At 35.2% G+C, this 17,827-nt stretch overlaps 1 protein-coding gene across 1 annotated transcript in view; it reads right to left on the minus strand.

Annotated features, from left to right (window-relative positions):
- The window catches only part of LOC125655909 (uncharacterized), a 32,174-nt gene extending 21,506 nt beyond the window's left edge, over window positions 1-10,668 (minus strand). The window contains exons 1-3 of the mRNA XM_048886443.2: window positions 10,554-10,668; window positions 4,178-4,289; window positions 3,785-3,876 (exon numbers count right to left, since the gene is read on the minus strand). Coding sequence (XP_048742400.2) covers window positions 3,785-3,876; window positions 4,178-4,289; window positions 10,554-10,608 — 259 coding nt within the window. The 5' untranslated portion in view covers window positions 10,609-10,668. The remainder of the gene's footprint in view (window positions 1-3,784; window positions 3,877-4,177; window positions 4,290-10,553) is intronic.
- Window positions 10,669-17,827: the final 7,159 nt, after the last annotated feature.

The raw sequence follows: 17,827 nt of genomic DNA on the forward strand, positions 1-17,827 counted from the left end.
TATCAACTGCAGAATACTTGTGCGTAGAACGAGAGCGATGTTTAACAAATTATTTTGGATATATGATCACAACATATGAACACATGTATTTCCAAGTTTCATCTTCACTGAAGAAGTACTTGTCTATGATTTAAAAAAAAAAGCTCTTTAATTTGTCGTGAGAAATGTTGAAAAGTGGCACAGTTTAAATTTTGATGCTCTTGAGTATGGAAATTTTATTAAAAGTTCTTTGGCATTTTTGAGAATCCGCATTTGATTTACGCCGCTTCTCGCATATGTTTTTACATGTGTTTGAAGTTTCTGTATCAAAGCAGTTAATACTTTCGTAAGGAGTAAAGATAGGGGCTTGGTAGAACATTTATTGGATTCTGCAATGCGTTCTAAAATCTTTTTTCTTTTTGCAAACAAAACATCTTTTCTAGCATTATTGGAAAAAATCATAAAAATTCATATAGAATAAGCAAGAGCTTGTATCACTTTTTTGATGGTGAAACCATTCTTCATACGAGGTGCTGAAACGAGGCATACAATAAATGATAGTGTAATGAACCACCTTAAAACGGAATTCTGAAAGGAGTGGAAAATAAAGAAAGATCAAAACGGAGAAGATCGGTGTGTGAATGGGGGATCCATGTATCGGCGAGATTGTTTATAAAAGGAATCGACGACAGATTTTGTCAGATTGAACCAGTGATTTTAATGAATCTGTACCTCAGCAAGTTTCCAGCATGACAGTTCGAGCACAACTGAAGGAACAAAACTGCCAGCGATGCTCGCTTGTCAAGAAAATTTTTATTTCACAAAAGAAAACTCGAATTTCCTTATGCCAATCAAAAATAGTACGCACAGTCTAACTAAACTGATCTCAAGCAATATTCAGTGACGCATTGAAAGTTGTTCTGGGAAGAGACAAGAAAGTGTATGGAAAAAATCCGGTGAACGTTTTCAGTAAGCATGTCTCGGTATGGTCAATAAATACTCCCCTAACTCTGGTATACCAGCCATGTTTTGGAGCTGTTTGTCATATAATGGAGTCGGATCTTTGAGAGAAGTTAATTTAATGGAAACATAAATTCTGAGAAGTATATCTCTGATTTAGATGACAATTTGTGGTCCTTTGTTGCAAAGGAATTCGGTAATAGACCATGGATATTACAAGAAGATAACTGTCCTGTTCACCGATCTCGACAGCTCATAGCGTCCCATGGAAAGAAGAACATGAAAAATCTACTCTTACTTGGCCCAGTTGGTCACCTGAGTGATATAAACATAGCAGAAAATATCCGAAGAACTATTATGATTCGTCTAGAATGCCGCATACATGACATTAAAAATCGACAGAATTTGATTCCTATTGTTAAAAATGTTTGGGTATACATCGATTCCGAGATCATAAAACAATTATACGAATCCATTCCCAATGGATCATAGGCTGTCATCAAAGATTACATTACTATGTGATAATAAGGTAGGGTATATTTCCTTTCATTGGTATGGGAAAAAAATAATAAAGAGCGAAACCTGGGTGTCAAAACTTTTTATATGGAGACGACTGACACTGTATGTGACATTGTGAAGTTTGTAATTAAAAAAGATTGCATGCAATGGTAAAAATATAAATATACATGGTGAAGACTAGAACTTGAAATATGTTGGAATACAAGACTGGTAATGAATGTTGCTTATGTTGATGGCATTCATTCCTTTGTTGGTAAATTGAAGTTTAAGAAACTGACTGAAGATCCAAATATTTCGCGGGGCCGCAGCAGTGTGAGCACGTACCGTGACGTAGGACTTACGTTTGTAAGGTCGTATCCGAAAGACTCGTAACGCTGGGCAAATCCCTACCTACATTGTGTGTACAGATGTTGAACGTCTTCTGCTGTGTCGTCGTTCTGTTTAAATCATCTATTTACTATCGTGATGTTGCGTCTCTGAGATGACTTGTTCATAAGAATTGTATTTTTCATAAGGGAAAAACCTAGTATAATTGTAAAAGCAGTTGAGTGCTGGCATTTGAGTCGTCGCTTTCTCAACCTCAATGGAAAAAAAAACTGCTCGCCGTAACCATCAAATTTCAATAATTGCATAACATTTTCATTTCAGTTCCATTATTTCTTTCCCCAGCACAATATCTCTATTTAGAGGTCCTTCTATGTGATATTAGGTCTGCTTGTTTTATAGGATCCTTTTACAAAATTGTTGCATTTCTGAAGTCAACACGACGCCTTCGCTACCCGAGAAGTGTAATATTTACCGAGGTAGTTTCAAAGGGACCTTTAAAATGATATTCACCCTGGTTGTTTTAAAGGGTCTTTTAATAGGATATTAACTATGATCGTTTTATAGAGTCCTTTGATATTATATGGTGTTTTGATATGATATTCACTCTGCTCGTTTGAAAAGATCGCTTAGAATAACATTCGCTCTGGTCGTTTTAAAGGGACATTCGATATGATATTAGCTCTGATTAAAAAAACACCCCGATTTGGATATAAAGTACATGTACATCGTATCATCACTACTCCCGAGTAACCAAGTTGTGTGAATTAGATTAAGAAATCAAGTCGAAGTTTACTTGATTATCAGAGGCAAATTGAAAATTTCAAATAATATACCAATTAACAATATATTTAAAGTGGTGAAAAGTTGGTGAAGACTACACAGTCACACTGCTGAATATTGAACCCCTTATATTCAAATGCATCTCTTGTTGTGGTCTTCAACTCGATATTTAGATATATCGAAATTTTATCTATTAACAGTACTCATTTTCATTGATATGTCGATTTGATATATCCCTGCAGTGAACTCGAAATAACAGATACCCGAGAGTCTTACATATTTGCTTCATATTTGGACATTGGATGTTAATAGCAAACTACTAGTAACAACAAAGATTTATCACAAACAAGATGATTTCAGCTTCTCCATTGTCATCTTCCTATATTTACGTAGGAATATTCCATTATCACCTGCATAAGGTGTCTATGCTTGTCAACCAATTCGATACTCGAAAGCATGTTCTGCATATGCTCAATTTTTAAATCGAAGCAGGTTACTGGCAAATAAGTTGATGTTACATAGGTATCAACAGTCTCGTTTTAAGTAAGCATTTCCCAAATTATTTGGTCGCTATATGGATCTAATTTGCAAATACAAGCTGTCATTGGGTCAATGCTGTCTGACGTGTTTTATGTCAATTGTTAGACCGTTCTGTACACACTGATCTTGAATATTATCCCTCCGTTCACCCGATGAAGACACAAGGCTCATAGTGGGTGTAACAGTCAACTGGGATGCTTACTCCTCCTAGGCACAAGATCCTCTGGGGTGTGTCCTGGGGTCCGTGTTAGCCCTTCTCTTAATTTTGCATTCAAGGGATTTATCAGATCGATCAGACTTGCAATATTTGAAGAAGCGTAGATATGTTTCTACATACTTTCAAGAAGAGTTGTCCAAACTCGCAATATTTGAAGAAATACTATACAGACTTATCGGTACTATAATGCAAGAAGTACTACACACTTACTATATTACAAGAAGTACTACACATTTACTATATTACAAGAAGTGCTACAGACTCACTATATTACAAGAAGTACTACACACTTACTATATTACAAGAAGTACTACACACTTACTATACTACAAGAAGTACTACACACTTACTATATTACAAGAAGTACTACACACTTACTATATTACAAGAAGTACTACACACTTACTATATTACAAGAAGTACTACACACTTACTATATTACAAGAAGTGCTACAGACTTACTATATTCGACACAACTGTCCCCGGTGTAGCAAGGTTCGCACTCACATCCCAATGGATTACAGTCACCATGGTAACACTCGACGTTCTCAGTTCTGACAGAACAAATTATAAACGTAGAAATTCAGGATGAAACCGATATATCATGTACTTATATAATAATTTAGTTAACTTCAAATGAATTCATGTCCTCTCTAATTGGAGATACCTGCAATTTCAAATAATTAGAGACATATGTTAACATATGTAGTTGGATTAAAGATATGTTCAAGTCTGATTCGGAGCTGCTTAATTCAGGTGCCGAATTAATGCCCTCTGAAAAATTGAATTGACTAATTAAATTAATGTTCATTTCAAATAAATTAGATGACGCTTTAATATTATTATCAATATTACCTATCGCACCACACGTCACAGGTTTTGCAGACTTTCTCTCCTTTTCTACTGCTACAAAAACATTCCTCAGTGCCACATATACTGGAGTGAATGGTGTTGCATATGCTATAAGCTACAAATGAAAAAAATGTAATATTAGCATTGTACACATTACTGAAAGCGACAACTTATAAAAACAGTGGAGGAGGATGGTATCTATTTATGTCGGGCTGAATTCTATATCTATGCGTACTTGTCCAGTTAATAATTTTGGAAATACAAAAACACTTGATATTACAATATTTCATGTAAACATTATTTTACAAAATGCCTTTCGCTGCATTCTTTGTAACAATTTTAAAGAAAATTGTTCACAATCCTTGTTATATCACTGTCGGAACATTCACATTACAAATATGAATTTACAATTGAAAAAAGTATGTTTTATCCTTATTCTGCACAGTTGTAGAAAAGAATCCGTGATGAAATCGTTGTCTTTTCTCACTCTGAAATCTCCACTGGATAGAACTCTCTCCAAGTTCCCCACCTCCATCAGTTTGATAGGTCAAGTTCTCCACCTCCATCAGTTTGATAGGTCAAGTTCCCCACCTCCATCAGTGTGATAGGTCAAGTTCTCCACCTCCATCAGTTTGATAGGTCAAGTTCTCCACCTCCATCAGTTTGGTAGGTCAAGTTCTCCACCTCCATCAGTTTGATAGGTCAAGTTCTCCACCTCCATCAGTTTGATAGGTCAAGTTCTCCACCTCCATCAGTTTGATAGGTCAAGTTCCCCAACTCCATCAGTTTGATAGGTCAAGTTCCCCAACTCCATCAATTTGATAGGTCAAGTTCTCCACCTCCATCAGTTTGATAGGTCAAGTTCTCCACCTCCATCAGTTTGATAGGTCAAGTTCTCCACCTCCATCAGTTTGATAGGTCAAGTTCCCCTACTCCATCAGTTTGATAGGTGAACTCCTGTCTTCCTCCCTTACGTTGTGCTCGAGGTCAATCAGTTTATCTTCAGCCTTTTCATTTGATGTGTTATGCACCTCCACCACAGAATTGAGAGCAACTTCAAGTTTTGTTTTTCGTATTCTTTTCTGCGCTGTCTAATATATGATAGTGGGACATTGATAAATAAATATAAATATGGGAAGTTTACCATAGAGAAGCTGAAATTATCACGTTAGTGATAAAGTTGTTTTGTTAGAATGATGAAGATTACAATGTGGCAGGTGCGTGTGGCTATAGTTGTGCAAGTGCACTAGTAGTGGTGCCTTTTGGTGCGTCGGATTCTTCTCATCCACTGCAGTGGAATGTTTTTGTTTCTAAGATGGCAAAAGTTCTTGATATCGGTCTTGTGACAGAAGATGGAATTGGAAATTTTATGTTTTCTAGATTACAAGGAGAAAAAAGTGACAAGAATAATCATCTCGTTAAAATGCCTATTGGAGTTACTCTTCATAAAATGATCAAGGTAGTTGAAAATGAAGCTACTTCTGCACATATAAAGAGCAGGCCAGTTCGTGTCAGGACGATAAAGCTTTTATGGTAAGGAAAGATGACTTTGGTGCGTTTTGTAATCATTCAAAGTTGGACAGCAATGTCGAGGAAGGGTTGATGCAGAAAGGTGGTTTTGGAAGTTCAAAAGTTAATGTTTCTCCGTTTTATAAGGAGTTAGACAATGCCTTTCGTCGTATTGACAGACCTGTGCGATCTGAAATGGAAGTTGCTCCAGTGGTGCATTCAGTACATTCCCGAGGAATGAAAGTACGTAGAAGAGAATGGTCACTCAACAACACAGTGGTGAATATGTTGTTTCAACAAATGGATTTTCCATACAGAACAAAATGTTGGCAATATACTGCTCTCCATTCCCAGACAAGAATGCATTTCAAATGTATGCTCTATCGATCAGTTGAAATGGGATGCATGCATATACATTTCCTCCTCCAATTTGTATACTGATAAATAAAAAAGAAGAGAGATTCGTAGAAAAGAAAAGCATATAATAGTAATTTTTCGCTGTATTCAATTCATTATTTCGTACGTTGTTGGTCTAGAATGAATCGCTTGATTACTCCTTGTTACAATTAACGCTATTGTTTACTGGATAGAAATTCTATAGAATTTGAGGAAAGAATAAAACGTGTTTTCATAAAATCCTGAAATATGTCTCTATAACTCGAGATTGTTATAAGTTCCTATTGCACGTGATGCAGGCACCAGTGGTCTATAAAATGCACGGGTTCTCCATATTTGATTGTGTTGTCGTTGAATGTAACCGCTCTTTGAGAAATGCTGCGTCGGAATGGTACTGAACGCAATAAAGCAACTGGACGACTGGAAGCAAGTGTATCACTATTTGGAGCTGAAAGAGATTTCAATGTTACACAAAGCTTCTTCGTCGATGATTCACAACAGTGTCATCTACAGCAGCTACCGTTCTTGGGATTTGACTGTTCGCAATCGGCTATGAGATGCTGAGATTAGAGCCCCGGATCCCCTCGGGACTATCTTTGTACAATGCGTTGGGTTTATTTTTCGATGTAAAGGATATAAGCCAAAAACTGTCCATTCTGTGAAAGAAAGAACTGATCGAGGCCCGTAGGGCCGAGATCAGTTCTTTTTCTCACAGAATGGACAGTTTGAGGTTTATATCCTACTTAAAACATTGCATCTTTTGTTCTAAGAATAGACAGTCTCAGGTAAACCCATTGACAATATATGATAATTATGAATAAAGCTATTTTTGAATAGTCTGACAATATAACCAGTCTTGCGTAGAAGTCTGTTTCTTTTGTTCATTTATTGGACAGTGTCAGGTAAGTAGGCCTAGTCTTGTACTGCAGGTTTTATATTCACTCACTCTATAGTACCGAGCCATATCAACATGTCTTCCTCTGATGGGGAGAGCATTTTCATTGCACAATAATTTAAGGATTTTAATGAAAGTGTTGCAAATATGGGTGTTATATTCTGGATATGGAGGGTGAGAAAGTTATGGAGCCAAATTTTGATCTGAAAAGCATTGTGTTTTCGAATATTTGGATGAGGAAATAATTAACGCCAGACAAAAAAAACCCAATGCACCCATCTCGTGAAATGAAATTATTCATGAAAGCGAAAATAATAATTCATAATTAGGATATGCTAATAAAGAAAACACACCAAAATAATAATAATAAAAAAAAAGCATTGTGAAGAAGTTTCGGAATGTGCCTCTGAATCCAGTGAAATTCAAATACAAGTATGGAAATACGTCTTTTTAAGTTTTAATGCGATATAATAATGCATGGCCAATGGAATTGAAAAATTTGTGAATCTTAAAGTTGAAGCAGAGAATTCTACTATGGGGAAATATCGTTTTAAGTTGTCCTTGACAAACGTATTGTCTTTCTCTTATTTTCAGCCGACCTGTAGACCTCTAATAAGTTATTGGGTTTACCTGACACTGTCCAGTAAGTTGACAATTACTGTCCATTATTTTTAAGAACGGACAGTATCTGTCCACTCTTAAAAATAATGGACAGCAATTGTCAACTTATTGGACACCTACAGGTAACCTTTTCACTACAAGTGGACTTTCTTGTATATAAAAGCCTAAAAAGACAAAGGATTGCGTAATAAAAATGTTTTAACAGTGTGTTACAGAAGATTCGAGAAGAAACGATCGTCCTTCTGCTCATTGCTCCAATATGATCAGTCCCGTGGGGATCCGGGTAGAATAGGTCCTCAGTAACCCTTGCTTGTTGTAAGAGGCGATTAAATGAGACCGCAAACACCGAGGCCTCGTGTCATAGCATGTGTAGTACGATGATGATCCCTCCTAGATCAAAAGCCGTAAAAGCAGAGCATATAGACCTAAATTTTGCAGCCCTTCATCAACAATGTTGGCGTCTCTATATGAATGAAGCATTATATAAGCAACCAATGTGACCAAGACAGTCTTGGTATCCTCAAAAGATAGACCTTCTCATCGATGTGCCAGTGGGTAATCTCGGCTGACTATTTAGATTCGAACAGCAGTGTCACCTAAGTGCACATTAATTGCTACGACCGACCGAAGCTGAAGGTAAATTTCCAGACATGAATTATGAAGGACTGCTCCGAGATTCGGTGAAGGCGTCAGTCCAAATATTCAGCCAAGCCGAATCTCAACCGAGATTATCCCCTATGCCATCTTTCAAAATGACAATCAATTATTTCATCAACTACCCCAGTGGCCATCTCTCAAAACCACAATCAATTATTTCATCAAAATCTGAAAACCCCAAATCAATTTCAATTACAATGATATTTTTATTGATTTTAATCTTTATGATATCTGCAGATGATATAAATACATATGAGTAAAGTTGGCTTATATATGCTGAGATTTTGCTTAATATCGATTTGTAAAAGCCCTTTTCCAGTATGTACAACGCGATGGTTAAACAATCTCAATTATATTTTTAGTATCTGTGGTACCTAACACTTACCATGGAAAATATAGTCATTTTAATAAGGCCAAAAATGGTCCTTATCATATAGGCCTATAGTCCTTTAGGAAAATTGCTAGACAGTTCATGTCTTTTACGAAAAGAATATTCAAATGCATTTACTAGGACTCTAATGGATAACTCTGAAAATGACTAAACTTGGTTACGATGACCACGTCAAACGACTTCTCTGAAACAGTCTCTGAGTTCTTTGAACGTCAAATAGAGGGACGTGATTCACTGTGAAAGTAACAAAGACAAACTTCCGGGGAAATCATAAAACAGGATTGATTAATTGTTTTACTGTTTTCTGCCACACTCAACATCTTTTCAGTTATCTGGTGGCGCCCAGTTTTTATTGGTGGAAGAGAGAACCCAGACACAATGGCAAGATACCACCGACCTTCCGAAAGTAAACTGGGAAACTTAAATTCCTCACTTTCCGGCTTATATATGCTGAGATTTTGCTTAATATCGATTTGTAAAAGCCCTCACTTTCCGGCGCGAGCGGGATTCGAACCCGTGCAGACCAGAAGTGAGAGGTCGTGTGATTTTGAGCGCGACGCTCTAACCACTCGGCCACGGAGGCCCCCTACAAAACAGAATGTCGTAAAGGACGTGCGCATGTGACCTGGACGAGATGGAATAAAACGAATATTCTATGATATTAAAGCAAATATATAAGATATATCTTAAGAAAACTTTTTAAATAAAATTTTCATCACAGTACAGCTTCTGGAAACTTGGACCGAAAGTACAGTAACATCAACTATTGGAGAAAAGAAGAAAGGGAAGACCCGATCATTCACTTATCGATCGGTTGATAAAAATTTAAGCCTATTTTCCTCACCAATCTGTATTTACTCAGAGGAAGTAAATGTAGAATACTACGACAAGCTGTCAAGTTCAAAGTTAAAAACAGCAAATATAGGAAAGCATTCCAATATTGTGATCCATGTGTAAAATCTTAAGGATAACATACGTCTATAATCTTTGTTTGAACTAACACGTTGTATAAAAATAATTACAAGTATTGTCCAGTTGTCTGTTAGTGATATTTTTGCTTCATTATTGGCATGTACAATGTAGTACTTATTGCTCGGTGGAGTTGAAGACCTCGTGTTGTAATATTGCCCTCGGCCGTTAGCCTCGGTCTTCCACACCAGTTAGGGGCTATTGTTGAAAAATGTAATTGCAATTAGCTGTATTTAAATACATTTTTGTATTTTAGTAATGGGATGTACACACGGTGTACATGTATTTGTAATTGGCTTTGCTTTATTTATAAATTTATACTTACACTTTCATTGTAATTATGCTTTGTTATATTTATAATATTCTAATATAAACTAATATCTTAATTAATTGTAATTAATGTCATATTTATACTATAACTCTAATATAAATCAATATTTTAATTAATTGTAATTAATGCTATTTATACTAATCTAATATGAATTCATAATTCAGTGATTGTCATATTTATACTATTCTAATGAAAACTAATGTTTTGATTAACTGTAATTTATGATATATTTGTATTATTCTAATGTAGACCAATATTCTAATAACCTCTAATATTTTGATAAATTGTAGTTAATGCTATATCTATATTATGCTTATAGATCTATATACTTTAATTGTAACTATCTAAATACTTTGAACTTAATTTTTCATTTTTTTTTTTTTTTATATCTATACTATACTTGTACAACGTACGATTAATTATAAATTAATTTGACTATTCTTACACTATACTCCACGTTCATTGTATTTACTGTTTAGTAAAGAAGTAAAAGATATTGGATTTGTTATTTTGTACCGAATCTGTGGAATTATGACGTAACGTCTACAGCATTGATATAGTAGCAAAATCCATTCACCATTTACTAACTGTAATTAAGAAGGTTACTTACTTTGTACGTATCTCACATAAAGAAGAAAACACAGATACAGTGTTTTTGAGTCCATAACTTAGGGTGAATTAATTTTTGATACTATGGAAGCAGTGAGCCTCTTCGGTATATTAGGTCCTTTTTTTTTTATTGGCACTCTGTCAAGTGTTAAAATATATAGCATATTGATCCCCTACCTGTTTCAATATATGTTTTAGTAGTACAAAGAGATCGGGCACAAATTCTAAAAACTTAGACCGCCCTCTCTCCATTATGTTGTATTGCTTATCTAATTAACTCAAATTATATGCCTACTTCTTCTTCAAATGAAGTTCTTCGACAATACAAATTAGACCGTTCAAATAGGGAAATCGATCAGTAAATAAGTGGTCTAGTTTAAGAACTGTGTGGTAATTGTTTGGACTAACTACAAACATTGAACATGGACGACCTTGCTGATGCCAGGTAGAGATCAAAATGCAAATACTTCTTATGCAACTCAGTTTCAATAAATGCGTCATTTAAAAAAAATAATCTTGAATACATCCATAGACACAGATGAACGCTTGTTTGCACAATTTTCTGCGTACAACCAATCAAATACCTATGTAAATCGTTAAATACATTAAAACTTAAAACATCAATGTATATTACGTAACAATTTGCCTTTGTATGCAATTCAGGAGCATGTCAAAACTACACGCGATCATTCAGGGGGGGGGGGGGGGGGGGGGGGGGGGGGGGGGGGGGGGGGGGGAAGGGGCATTGCCAAAAGGCAACAAAAGCACAGTACTAGACTAGCTAGACTATTCACCTGGAACTTTAACTTCAACTAAACTTACCATAAAGCATTCTGGGTGAACAGTCGTAATGTATGTTTTGAATTTACACCTACCCAGTAAATTGTCAAAAGGCAACAAAAGCAGTACTAGACTAGCTAGACTATTTACCTGGAACCTTAACTTCAACTTAACTTACCATAAAGCATTCTGGGTGAACAGTCATAATGTATTTTTTGTATTTACACCTACCCAGTAAATAAAAAAATAATAATAGGGTGGTGTGTTTTGCCTGAAAATCTTCTCAAAACCCACAGAACCAGAAAAATTAACACGTGTATAAAAGCTTATCGAGATCGTGCAAATTTGTTTGTATACTGTACTGTGCCATGGGCCAGAATAAACCCTAAACTCAGCAGAAATAAATCACAAAGACATTCTAAAGTTTTAAACAATTTTATTTACAATTATTGAAGCAAACTATATCAATAACACAGGACTAACAATAAGTATACAGACTCAGTGTCCGATGTACTAACTTACAGTAGGTATACAGACTCAGTGTCCGATGTACTAACTTACAATAGGTATACAGAATCAGTGTCCGATGTACTAACTTACAATAGGTATACAGACTCAGTGTCCGATGTACTAACTAACAATAGGTATACAAAATCAGTGTCCGATGTACTAACTTACAATAGGTATACAAAATCAGTGTCCGATGTACTAACTTGCAATAGGTATACAGACTCAGTGTCCGATGTACTAACTTACAATAGGTATACAGAATCAGTGTCCGATGTACTAACTTACAATAGGTATACAGAATCAGTGTCCGATGTACTAACTTACAATAGGTATACAGACTCAGTGTCCGATGTACTAACTTACAATAGGTATACAGAATCAGTGTCCGATGTACTAACTTACAATAGGTATACAAAATCAGTGTCCGATGTACTAACTTACAATAGGTATACAAAATCAGTGTCCGATGTACTAACTTGCAATAGGTATACAGAATCAGTGTCCGATGTACTAACTTACAATAGGTATACAGAATCAGTGTCCGATGTACTAACTTACAATAGGTATACAGAATCAGTGTCCGATGTACTAACTTGCAATAGGTATACAGAATCAGTGTCCGATGTACTAACTTACAATAGGTATACAGAATCAGTGTCCGATGTACTAACTTACAATAGGTATACAAAATCAGTGTCCGATGTACTAACTTACAATAGGTATACAAAATCAGTGTCCGATGTACTAACTTACAATAGGTATACAAAATCAGTGTCCGATGTACTAACTTACAATAGGTATACAAACCCAGTGTCCGATGTACTAACTTACAATAGGTATACAGAATCAGTGTCCGATGTACTAACTTACAATAGGTATACAGACTCAGTGTCCGATGTACTAACTTACAATAGGTATACAGACTCAGTGTCCGATGTACTAACTTACAATAGGTATACAGACTCAGTGTCCGATGTACTAATTTAGAATAGGTATACAAAATCAGTGTCTGATGTACTAACTTACAATAGGTATACAGACTCAGTGTCCAATGTACTAACTTACAATAGGTATACAGACTCAGTGTCCGATGTACTAACTTACAATAGGTATACAGACTCAGTGTCCGATGTACTAACTTACAATAGGTATACAGAATCAGTGTCCGATGTACTAACTTACAATAGGTATACAGAATCAGTGTCCGATGTACTAACTTACAATAGGTATACAGACTCAGTGTCCGATGTACTAACTTACAATAGGTATACAGACTCAGTGTCCGATGTACTGACTTACAATAGGTATACAGACTCAGTGTCCAATGTACTAACTTACAATAGGTATACAGACTCAGTGTCCGATGTACTAACTTACAATAGGTATACAGACTCAGTGTCCGATGTACTAACTTACAATAGGTATACAGACTCAGTGTCCGATGTACTAACTTACAATAGGTATACAGACTCAGTGTCCGATGTACTAACTTACAATAGGTATACAGAATCAGTGTCCGATGTACTAACTTACAATAGGTATACAAAATCAGTGTCCGATGTACTAACTTGCAATAGGTATACAGAATCAGTGTCCGATGTACTAACTTACAATAGGTATACAGAATCAGTGTCCGATGTACTAACTTGCAATAGGTATACAGAATCAGTGTCCGATGTACTAACTTGCAATAGGTATACAGAATCAGTGTCCGATGTACTAACTTACAATAGGTATACAGAATCAGTGTCCGATGTACTAACTTACAATAGGTATACAGAATCAGTGTCCGATGTACTAACTTACAATAGGTATACAGAATCAGTGTCCGATGTACTAACTTACAATAGGTATACAAAATCAGTGTCCGATGTACTAACTTACAATAGGTATACAAAATCAGTGTCCGATGTACTAACTTACAATAGGTATACAGACTCAGTGTCCGATGTACTAACTTACAATAGGTATACAGACTCAGTGTCCGATGTACTAACTTACAATAGGTATACAGACTCAGTGTCCGATGTACTAACTTACAATAGGTATACAGACTCAGTGTCCGATGTACTAACTTACAATAGGTATACAAAATCAGTGTCTGATGCTGAGTTAATGCTGAGCTGAATTCCCACACGAAAATGTAAACCGTCACAATTCGGCTGCTCAATCCATGCATGCAAATCTAGTTAAAAATCCCCAGTAAATTCCACAGTCTTAAAGGGACATGGACACGATTTGAGCAGAAAATTTTAAAATTTTTATTATTCCATTTTACAAGTGAGATACAACACTCACAATTCTTTGTTATGTAAACAAAGCTAGTGCCATGTAAATTGCTTGATAGAAAATACATGTGGCATGTTTAAAACAAAATGAGATGTGACAAACATTAAAAACTATATAATTGTGTTCAAAATTAATTTGTAATTGAAAAAATCTACTTTTAAAAACAAAACTTTTACTAGCATATTAAACCTATGTTTAATACATGGCAGTATAATCAATACATTGATGGTGGCCATTATTGAGCAGAAGCAGAAACCTATGTAAACAAATACATGGCACAAGATTTGTTTACATAACAAAGAATTGTGAGGTCTGTACACATCTCCCATGTACATGTACAACTGACATTCAAATTTTTGCTGACCATTAGAAACAGTTAAGCATTCTAAGCATTAAAATGAAAAATAAAATTCGAAAATTTTCAGTTCAAATCGTGTCCATGCTCCTGAAGTCTTAGTTCGAACGAATGTTAATAAAACAAAATTTCGCGTGTATTTATACTAGAATGAAGTTTCCAGAGCTTTCCTATTTATAGGACTCAAATAAACAGAGTTATGGCAAAACAAGTGTTACGTCATCTTTATATTGAACTGACAAACATCGCTCTTTACACGGAACGTCTAGAAACTTATCGTCATATGTGTCAATCAAGTATACAGATGTATTACACAACAACTGTTTAACATCCCATTTGAGAATTTTCCACTCTTGTAGATACGTCACCAGCTGTAGGTGAAGTGCCACAAATTTTTACATACACAATTTTCAGGGCTGTAGCAGTGAGGCATCGTTACCTACGGGTGCTTCTATTCGATTATCTCCATCATGAGGGAGCTTGAGTGGACTCAAAACTGTGGTTTGCGACGATGGCAGTGAGGAAGCTTTCGTGCAAATTTCAACAGGCCTAGTGATTCTTGAGAACATTGTTTTCAAATGACCCCTACCCTATTTTTGCCTTTTTTTGATTATTTTCCTTTCGAAGGGGGAGGGGGGGATGGCTCTTCATCTGAACAAACCTGAATCCTCTTTACCCAAGGATTCTTTATGGAAAGTTTGATTGATACTGGCTCAGCAGTTCTGAAAAATCGAAAATGTTAAAATTTATGGACAGACAGACGGACACCAGACAAAATGTAATCAGAAGAGCCTGACCTTTCAGTTCATGTAAGCTAAAAAAAATAAATAAATGGGAAAGTCGCTAAGAGGACTTGAACCCACTCTAAACAAGGTAAATATTCTTTGTTCTTACCGATACATGTAGTTGGTAACACCTATTGACTATCAATGCGTGTACCCGATGGACACTATAAGATGGTGAATCAGGGGGCACTCTGCTAGAACTCTTCTGTATTTCCAGCGAGCAGTGCAGCGAGATTTCCTTAATCGGGATTAAACCACGAAAACAATTTGTCAAAGTAACATGCATTCACAAGATTGACTGTAGATCCAAGACAGACCACACTATGGCAGTTCCGTCCTGTACACAACTGTAATTAATGAGACTTTAATTCAATAGTATTCTCAGACATTAGTAGAACTGATCAGGCATTTGGTCATCGTAATGATTAATTAATGAGACTTTAATTCACTAGTATTCTCAGACATCAGTAGAACTGATCAGGCATTTGGTCATCGTAATGATTAATTAATGAGACTTTAATTCAATAGTATTCTCAGACATTAGTAGAACTGATCAGGCATTTGGTCATCGTAATGATTAATTAATGAGACTTTAATTCAATAGTATTCTCAGACATTAGTAGAACTGATCAGGCATTTGGTCATCGTAATGATTAATTAATGAGACTTTAATTCAATAGTATTCTCAGACATTAGTAGAACTGATCAGGCATTTGGTCATCGTAATGATTAATTAATGAGACTTTAATTCAATAGTATTCTCAGACATTAGTAGAACTGATCAGGCATTTGGTCATCGTAATGATTAATTAATGAGACTTTAATCCAGTAGTATTCTCAGACATTAGTAGAACTGATCAGGCATTTGGTCATCGTAATGATTAATTAATGAGACTTTAATTCAATAGTATTCTCAGACATTAGTAGAACTGATCAGGCATTTGGTCATCGTAATGATTAATTAATGAGACTTTAATTCAGTAGTATTCTCAGACATTAGTAGAACTGATCTCGTAATGATTAATTAATGAGACTTTAATTCAGTAGTATTCTCAGACATCAGTAGAACTGATCAGGCATTTGGTCATCGTAATGATTAATTAATGAGACTTTAATTCAATAGTATTCTCAGACATTAGTAGAACTGATCTCGTAATGATTAATTAATGAGACTTTAATTCAGTAGTATTCTCAGACATCAGTAGAACTGATCAGGCATTTGGTCATCGTAATGATTAATTAATGAGACTTTAATTCAATAGTATTCTCAGACATTAGTAGAACTGATCAGGCATTTGGTCATCGTAATGATTAATTAATGAGACTTTAATTCAATAGTATTCTCAGACATTAGTAGAACTGATCAGGCATTTGGTCATCGTAATGATTAATTAATGAGACTTTAATTCAATAGTATTCTCAGACATCAGTAGAACTGAACAGGCATTTGGTCATCGTAATGATTAATTAATGAGACTTTAATTCACTAGTATTCTCAGACATTAGTAGAACTGATCAGGCATTTGGTCATCGTAATGATTAATTAATGAGACTTTAATTCAATAGTATTCTCAGACATTAGTAGAACTGATCAGGCATTTGGTCATCGTAATGATTAATTAATGAGACTTTAATTCACTAGTATTCTCAGACATTAGTAGAACTGATCAGGCATTTGGTCATCGTAATGATTAATTAATGAGACTGATTTCGTAATGATTAATTTGATAACTCCAAGAGTTCAATAGAAAAATAATCTTACAGTTCATCATGGATACCATTCTATAAGGTGTGTCAACTTTGAAATATTTTTGAAAAATTGAAAGTTTAGATTCGACTCTCACTCTCTTTCTATCATAATGCAGAGTTTCTATATGCCAGTAAAGCAACAGTCAATTGAGACTTTTTGGTTGTATTTGGTGAGCAATTGACCCGAAATCACAATTCATTGTAAGCCAAAAATATTGATCACCATAAGGCGATTTTTAAACATGAGACCCATGGGCCAAATTGTTCATCTGAGTCAACTTGACCCTGCCGGTGTTTAGCTTGTGTGATTTTTAAAAGATTTTAAATTCTTTATCAAGTTTTATTCCTAAGAAATAATTTTGACCCCATATCGTGGCCCCAAATATGAAAGCTCTATTTCAAATAGTGGTCCGTGTTAGCCCAACTCTCTATTTTGTATTGCTTATAAGAGTTATGAGATTGATCACTGTTCGTTATATTCACCTTTCATTGAACAGAGCAGATTTTTATTAAAAGTATTTAAACTTCCAGGTTAAGGTAACAAGGTGTATTGTATAACAAGGCCTAAGTGTCATAAAGAATCTATACACAAAATTTGAAAGCTGTCTTAAATAGTGCAGGAGATATTGATTAGATCAGGCTTTAAATTTTTAAAAAGTAAGTCAATGTCACAAGATCAAACACAATTGTGTCACAAAGTTTTGTCATGAACACTCCACAGTGTATAATATACTATATACAAAATATGAAAGCCCTACATTGAATAGTTCCAAAGATATTTAACAGGCTATATTTTCTTAAAAGTAG

Source organism: Ostrea edulis, chromosome 7 (genome assembly GCF_947568905.1).
Source record: "Ostrea edulis chromosome 7, xbOstEdul1.1, whole genome shotgun sequence".
Lineage (NCBI taxonomy): Eukaryota > Metazoa > Mollusca > Bivalvia > Ostreida > Ostreidae > Ostrea > Ostrea edulis.